The sequence below is a fragment of the Strongylocentrotus purpuratus genome, unplaced genomic scaffold (assembly GCF_000002235.5).
Source record: "Strongylocentrotus purpuratus isolate Spur 01 unplaced genomic scaffold, Spur_5.0 spur5_contig_861, whole genome shotgun sequence".
Lineage (NCBI taxonomy): Eukaryota > Metazoa > Echinodermata > Echinoidea > Camarodonta > Strongylocentrotidae > Strongylocentrotus > Strongylocentrotus purpuratus.
The window spans coordinates 202,006-210,829 of record NW_022145570.1 but is presented as its reverse complement, the minus strand read 5'-3'; the positions used below and the strand labels follow the sequence as shown (position 1 = coordinate 210,829).

The following is an 8,824-nucleotide window of genomic DNA, read 5'->3' as shown; positions in this document are numbered from 1 at the left end:
ACTCCTAGAAATTTAAAAAACGGGGTTTCAAAATATCAAAAAAGTGGGTGTTTTTCTCTCTCTCTTTGGACTCGTGAGAAATTTAAAAAAAGGGGATTATAAAACATCTTGAATATCATAGATAGGGGGGTACATTGAGCAGTGTTTCGGATTTAGGGGGGCCCCAAAGCAGGAAAAGCATGCGATAAGCCTGCTAAAGGGGGGTTCAGAAATGTTGACAGTCCTGAGATAAGTGAGGCTTTCAAAGGGATGGAATGAGCAAACGCGTGCCGGGAAACGCGTACCCCAAATAACACTGAGTGGGGGGGGGGGGGGGGGGGGGGGACCATGTCGATTCTTGACCATTGGCTGAAAGTTGGTGTCCAAGTAGATATTACGCAACTTCTAAGAAGCATCTCATTGCGCATGCGTATTTTACCTATGGACCGGTTTTGTTGCCTGATGTAACTCGGATGAATTTTACAAAATTGGTGTTCAGTTGTTCACGACTTATGCTTACAATACTGAACTGAGGTAAGATACTTTAGGTTTACTGTATTTCTCATCTAGCTGTATTTATTTCTACCATTAAAGCTTCGTTTTCGTGTACGTACATTATTTAATCCGTATAAAATCAAGCTTGTTTGGCACTACAGTCCCATACGTTCCGAAACATGTCGTGTTTTGTGAAAATGATGATGGGATGTGCAAAGTTCGGAGAAAGTTCTTGCACCTTTGATATTAGGAATGTGACAATCACATTCGATCCATGTTTTCTAATATTCTACATGAATTTGTTGAGATCAATTACTACCAAGTGAACATGAAAATTATAGACTAGTCTACAAATTGGTGCAACTAGATAAATTAATCGGAATAATTCCACTTTTTTTCCAGCGATATCATCAGGTTATCATTTATCAAGAATGCGTTACAACTTACAAAATACACGTCCTAGTTACAGACAAAAAAACTCCAATTTGCACACAATAGTTAACAGATAGTTTATTAAAAACAACAAAAACAATCCATCAGATCTAGAATAGATAATTACAGAAATTGCCAAGAAATATACAGATGGAGTCTACAATCTTTTTACTTTACAATTTTGATGACATCTGTCACACCGCGGCCCAGTGCAAATGCAAAGGACAGAATATTCTTCATGCTTTTGATAGAAGAAGTTTGACTAGATCTACTCAAAGAATGGCTAAGGTGGAGAAAATGGATTGAAAATTTTAAAAAATCAGGAAATAATGTAATGCTTTTGATTAAATTTCAAATGACAAGTCACTCCTGGCGCTCCCGATTATCACCCTGGCTTTAGCACGGTTGCAATTACGGCGCTCTAGCATTTCAAGGAATTAATTTCTGCCAATATAAGACAGGTATGTGACTAAATTAGATTTCCAAATCTGCAGTAGAGAAATAAAACGATGCATCAACTGCATCCAAAACCAATGCAGTTTATCATGGATCAATTTATATCTCTCCCTTCAATTTCAAATAAGTTTACTTTAAGAAGTTGGTTCTACAAAAGGGCTAAAGAGATAAATAAATACTGGTATGTAGATAAGTAAGTGTGTAGTGGTGCAAAACTATCATACTCATAGTTAATTGTAAAGGTAGCTGGTGTCTGGTTTGAATTGTGCATGAGCCCAGAAGTACTGATAATTTAGTTGCAGAGTACCTGCAGCAGTAAATAGCTTTTGGAAAGCTTTTGGAAAGACTTTTTCTTCATTCCCTCTGTCTCGTTGAAAACTTGATTTTTTTTTATTAAGATTGAGCATCAGTTGGCTTTTGCTTTTTCAGTTTCTCCACTACAGGAAAGTATTGGAGACATGATGCAGGTGTCATCAGCTCATCTTCTTGGTTTAGCCAGGACTGCATCATCTGTATCAGTTCCTCTGCAACGGGGCATTCTCCATAACAACCTGCTTCAGAGAATCACCCCCTTGAAATCTGATCATCTCTTCCACTCAACCAGTGCAATGAGGAATCCTCTACATAGATCCCATATTTCACTTTTCAAAGCCATGACATCACACCAAGGATGTGTAAGAACTTCTCAAAGTGCCCTCAAACCCTCGTCTCACTTTGGACAAGGATGCCGTCTAGCTCACACCTCCAAACCATTGGGTTGCATGAGTACCACATCAAGACTCTCCAGGCCCAGTGAAGGTCAATATCTCTTCAGGAACTGTCCACTTTATGCCCTAAGAGGTCTTTGTGTGGCAGCACCAGTGCGTTGCCACAGTTCGCAGAGTAGGAACCAGACTAGGAGTGCATGGCGGGAGAGGAATAAATCAGTCATGCTCTATGTAGTAGCTGGAGCTGTCCTCGTGGTCGGGTTTTCATATGCAGCGGTTCCCCTCTACACAGTATTCTGTCAGGTAACGTACCAGTGCAGGATTTTATTAAGTACAGATGTGGTAGAACTACTCAAGAAATTCCTGCATTACTAAAGTGATAGGATAGAAACCTTTGCTATTAAAATGCTTACATGTTAATCAGTGCTGTAGGGTATCAATTTCTTGTTTTGCTAACATTTTTAAAGGCACGGTTACGTCAAGTCAGCAGATGTGCATAATACAGACCTGCCAACCAGTACGATTTTTAGAAGCAAATACGACAGTTTTTTTTTTTTTTTTTTTTAAATATTTTTTTATAGGTATTTTGTGTGTGTGTGTGTCATTTTCAATGGCAAAATGCCCATTCTGTCCTATAAAATATCCTACAAGCATCTCACATTGGAAATTTGGGGATGTTCATTGGTTCATCGAACACACCAGTCATGACGAAATCATGCATATTCAACCAACGATCCTTAAAAAAAATTCTTCCTGTATGTAGGAACTGTAAGAGGCATTGATCGGCGTAACAGTCCGTGTTCATTTTTAAGAATACAACTTTTGTCAGTAAAATACAACTTTTGGGATTAAAGAATACAGTTTTTTAACTCCAGAGGTTGGCAGGTCTGATAATAGAGGAAGAACCTTGATTTTGAATCTTAAATCAAAATTTTACATCTAAAATCAAATGTTGTTAAATTTGCCCTTGATAAAGTGGAAATGTTATAATGCTAAGAAAATCTAGTTTTCTGTAGGTCTATATTGACAGATTTATACATTAATAATGAAATATATGTTGGTTAAGTATATCAGCTGAAAGTATATAATTAGGGGAGCCAGATAAATATTTTCTAAATCTTACTACAACAATGCCCACAAAGATTATTCTAACTGTATTATTTGACCTACAGGCCACAGGGTTAGGAGGTCAGGCTACTGCAGGTCATGACACTGAGAAGGTGGAGACCATGGCACCTGTGCGAGGTAGAGAGCTCGTGATCCGATTCAACGCAGACACTGCTGCCAGCATGAGATGGAACTTCAGACCTCAACAGAGTGAAGTTAAGGTTAGTCTAATCACAAAAGTATGATCTTAATTGCAGAATACTCCACCATGTGTCAGGACAAGTGTCGTAGTCGAGTGGTTTAAGCACTTGACTTGGAGTTCAAAGGTCGTGGTTCAATCCCCGATACGGCACTAATGTCCTTTGGCAAGGCATTAATCTTCATTTGCCACACTCGACCCAGGTGAGGTACATGGGTACCTGGTAGGAATTAATGCTAGAGCGCTGTAATGGCAGCTAGGCTAAAGCCGGGGTGATAATAATTGCACCTCGGAATAGAATTTTTAGATAGACGGCGCTATAGAAATGCCTTTTATTATTATTATTATTATTACAATGAAGGTCAAGATTAGGGTCAGGGCGTGAGAGGTGTTGTAGCCTAGTGGATAAGTCACCAGGCTATAGATCACAAGGTCCGGGGTTCGATTCCTCGCCATGGCACTAACATCCCGCAGCAAGAAATTAATCTACATTTGCCACTCTCTACCCATGTGAAGTAAATGTGGGTATCTGTAGCGCCTTATAGAAGCACAGCTAAAGCCAGGATTATGATACTAGTCAGTATTTCGAAAAACCTTGTGTAACTGGTTCTTGATATTTTATATGTAGACCACTGTATATTTTATTAGTTGAAGTATTTTGTATTGGAAGTTAGAAGAAGCATGAATGAAAAGATAAAGCTAGAGCATGATTAGCATCTCACATTTTGAACTCCACCCTCTTCAAAGTTGTACCCAGTGACAGTGAGACAGCGCTGGTTTTCTATTCAGGCATGAATCCTACAGAGAATCCTTGCCATATGATGCTATGAGAGTGATAACCTAAAAATCTTCTAAAAGTCCAACCATTACAGGAAATGTTTCCATCTACATGTCTTATTGTTACCCTTCATGATTTTATATTCCTGTAGGCCTACCAAGGTTTAATGCCTGTTGGAATATCCTTCTCCTTATATAATTGCATAAATATGCTCCTACTTTTTCTGAAGTAGTTTGTTTATAGGTTTATACTTCTTGTTTTTGTTGTATTTGTTGTTTTAGTTATTATTATTATTAATATATTAAGTATCATCATCATCATTAACATTAATTTTATTCATATCTAAAATGCACCTTTCCAGCTTGTCCCTGGTGAGACGGCGCTGGCCTTCTACTCAGCCATGAACCCTACAGACAAACCCATTGTTGGTATCTCAACGTACAACGTGGTGCCTTTCGATGCTGGACAGTACTTCAACAAGATTCAGTGCTTCTGCTTTGAGGAGCAGCGGCTGAACCCTCATGAACAGGTATGGTGCTATTTAAAGAGAAGGTTGAGTTCTGGGAAGAGGTGAAAAATAATTTATGAGTGTTAACATTGTTATTATGCAATTGTGGAAGAACATCAGAATTAACGTGTTCCCTGAAAACCATGGCTCTTCAAATGCCTTAATATTCTAAATATGGCATGTAACAGCTTAAAAATCGGATGGATTTTTATGCCACATGTTTGTGTAGTCCCATATACATCTTTCTGTGTTTGGTGCTTGTAACTTTACCAAGACTGGGCCAAATTTCTTATAATTTTGATGATTCCAGAACCTTGCAGTACACACCAATACTTATATGCTAGATGATCAACCTTTTCTGATCGATTCCACAACATTTCTTTCACAGTGCAATCGCATGACCAGAACTGGTCTTTACCTTTAAATACAGTGAAACCTGTCTATTTATAAGGACCACCCAAGGGAGACATGTATGGGGAAGTGGTCTTTATATAAAGCTTTCAATAAGAAACCATTTTCGAGGGGAACAAAAAAAGTGGTCTTTGTAGACAGGTGGTCTTTCTATACAGGTGGTTGCTAAAGCAGGTTTGACTGTATAAGTTGTTTAAATTCAAAAGGATGAAAAGAAATGAAATAAAATTATGACTTATGGCATCAGATACTGCAAAGTAAGAAGAGGTGTGGATATGAGAGTAGACTTATGATTGTCTTTGCAGAAGACTTTGGGCCAGTGCTTAGGCCACTACGTTTTATATCTGATATTTGTAATCAATCTCCAATTGATATTTATATAACAGATCAGTATGATTTGTGTTGGGTCTGTTAGAATTACATCTTGATAAACAGAATTATAGACACTTTTAAACTTTTCTAACCTATGGAGCAAATGCAAAATCTCAAATGCTGGAAGACTGACTTCCAAAATATGCCCATTTGATCACCTGAGTTTTAGTAGTCAGATGACCATGTTATAACTGTGCAACAGCTTTCTATATAATTGTACATTGTATACTTCACAGAGTCACAGTTGTAAGGTGTTTTTTGGCAAGAAAATGGCCACAGTAGATAAGGTTATTCTTGGTACTAGGGAACGATGAAGATATTGATGACTTTAATAACAACCAAAACTGTGATTGTGGCAACAAAACAGACTTTGGAAAGCGAGGTAGCTGCTGGTGATACTGCAGAGCCTTGTTGGGCCAGTACAAGCAATAGTGAGGCCAACGAAAATAGAAAAGATGCTTGGAGTGATAGTTCAATGAGGGGCACATTTGTGGTTGGGTCTGTTCAGGTCAACGAAAGTGTCTTTCTTTGGGTAAGACATTTCAGGTCGTAAAACCCTGCGAACTTACAAAGAAGGTGAAAGTAATAAGTTACAATTGAGTCTACTTCAGCTAGCATGATTTCTTTAAAAAATAACGTGGGTGTGGGTCACGACCCAGTCACATGATTTAGGATTCAAAGGTATAAAGTTATTCAAAGTTACCCTAACCTAAAAGACTTAAAATCCCCCTAAACCACCTGGGGGGCGTTTCCCAAAGCATTTTTTCAATGACAAATAACAAAAATCTGTGACAAATCTACTGATAACCAATCAGAAGCAAGGATAATAAAAACTTTCATTTGTCACTGATGACAAGTTTTGTGCAACGCCCCCCTCGAACATGCTTTTCAGAATAACTTTTAACCAAGACCCTGCTTTCTATCTCTCTTCTTTGATTGCTATCACATAGGTGGACATGCCTGTGTTCTTCTACATCGATCCTGACTTTGATGAAGACCCAAAGATGGCAAAGGTCAATAACATTACTCTGTCGTATACCTTCTTTGAGTCGAAGGAGGGGCTTGAGCTCCCAGACCCATGGTCAAGGCCGGAATGACCATCAGAATGAACATCAAAATGATTATCAGAATCGGTGATCATCATTTAGAATGACCATCAGAAAACCATCGGTTTGACCACCAAAATGTCATCATTATTAATTGCTGTTGGACTGGCCATCAGAGTGACCATCAAAATGACCATCAGATTGAACATCAAAATGACCACCAGAGTGACCATCACATTGACAATCACAATGATAGTCAGAATGGTTATCAGGATGACTATCAATGAACCAACAGAATGATCAACAGTATATCCATTAGAATGATTACGGTCATCAATACAGAGATCAGAATGACATTTTTTAGAAGAAAACGTTAATTCGATTATGGATTATTTTTTAATTATTCTGTGATATTTGGTGATATATTATATTGGATACAAATTAAAGGGAAATATAACTCTGGACTCGCCCTGCAATGCTCTTTCTTTCTTTTCAGCACATAGTGAATACATCTTCTGATATATTGTCCGTTTTCAGAGCCAGAAAGTGTGTCAATTCTGTCGTAAAGTATATGAGTTAACACCTTTCTAGCTCCAAACAGGTATGAAAATATCGAGGGTTCAGTGACACCATATTTTGCCAAAATGAGTATTTGTTATCAAAATGTTCAGAAAAATGTGGGCTTTCTAGGAAACACAAAGACTTAACTCCACCCAACACCCCATTGAAGTCAATGGCTAGTGAAACATAGACTTAACTCCTTAAGGCCTTAAGTTGACCTCTATCTTTAAACCACTTTTTCTCAAAATGGAATTACGGTACGTCTTTGTGTCTCTGAACCCTCTATATGACTGTCATTCTCAGGTGTTTTTCCAAGGGCAGGTCCACACACCAGAGTCATCTGATTAGTTTTGTCTCCATCCCTCTCTACAGTTAGCCTTCTGCTGTATTGTGTCATATCAAGGGGTCAGTGGCACAAAGACGTAACTCCATTTTGGCCATTTTGAGAAAAATTGATTTATGTGTCACTGAGCACTTGGGCCTTAAGGAGTTAAGTCTATGTTTCACTAGCCATTGACTGACTTCAATGGGGTATTGGGTGGAGTTAAGTCTTTGTGTTTTCTGGAAAGCCCACATTTTTCTGAACATTTTGATATCAAATACTCATTTTGGCAAAATATGGAGTTACGTCTTTGTGTCTCTGAACCCTCTATATGACTGTTCATTCTCAGGTGTTTTTCTAAGGTCAGGTCCCCACACCAGAGTCATCTGATTAGTTCTTTCTCCATCCCTCTCTACAGTTAGCCTTCTGCTGTATTGTGTCATATTGAGGGGTCAGTGACACAAAGACGTAACTCCACTTTGGCCATTTTGAGAAAAAGTGGTTTATGTGTCACTGAGCACTTGGGCCTTAGGAGTTAGGTCTATGTTACACTAGCCATTGACTTCAATGGGGTGTTGAGTGGAGATAAAGATAAACTTTAGTACTGGTAATGCGATTGCATTGTGAAAGAAAAGGTGTGAAAAGGATCAGAAACGGTTGATCATGTAGTATGTAAGTATTGGTGTGCACTGCAAGGTTCTGGAGTCATCAAAATCATAATAAATTTGACCGAGTCTTGGTAAAGTTACAAGCACTGTACACAGAAAGCTATATATGGGACAACACACATGGTGTTGGGGCTAGTACTACCTTGATTTCCTTGTCTTTCTATGCTCATTACTCAGCCAGTATACATTTTCTTCCAAAATTGTTTGGCACATGTCATTTATTTGTAATCTTGAACATTCAGTGTAAGTTTCTTTTGATTCTGTGAGAATTAATTTTCTTTTTTTTTACCAGAACTGGAGTTTATCTTTAAATCTTTGTGTTTCCTGGAAAGCCCACATTTTTCTGAACATTAGGATATCAATACTCATTATGGCAAAATATAGAGTTACGTCTTTGTGTCACTGAACCCTCGATATGTTGTATAACTATCACGTCGGACACCTTCCCAATATTTTCTTGTTACTGTTGTAAATCAATCTTATGCAAATTCTAAAAAGATGGTGCTGCCATCTATTGGTGAGCAAGTGTGAGGATATGTTCATGTTTGGCTTAATTTCATAGCTAGCTTACGAGGTAAGATTTTTATTGCATGAATAGAAACTGTCAAAAATCCTTCAGTTACAAGGATTTTGATTCAACACAATGATTTGCAGTAAATTACTGACTTTTAAGATATAGATTGTTTTAAAGCTTATCTGTACTAGTTTATAGGAGGGATTAGACCCCTCTGCAAGGTCAATGAACAGGTGGTTATCTCATCAACTTGGCTCTCAATTAATTTA

General features: G+C 38.0%; 1 protein-coding gene across 1 annotated transcript; it reads left to right on the top strand.

Moving 5' to 3' along the window:
* The first annotated feature begins 416 nt into the window (after positions 1-416).
* LOC100893646 (cytochrome c oxidase assembly protein COX11, mitochondrial-like) lies at positions 417-6,665 on the top strand. The gene is made up of 5 exons (XM_030998704.1): positions 417-513; positions 1,792-2,372; positions 3,242-3,397; positions 4,515-4,682; positions 6,395-6,665. Exons 2-5 carry the CDS (start codon positions 1,821-1,823, stop codon positions 6,539-6,541), a joined length of 1,023 nt encoding a protein of 340 aa, XP_030854564.1. The 5' UTR covers positions 417-513; positions 1,792-1,820; the 3' UTR covers positions 6,542-6,665.
* The last annotated feature ends 2,159 nt before the right edge of the window (positions 6,666-8,824 follow it).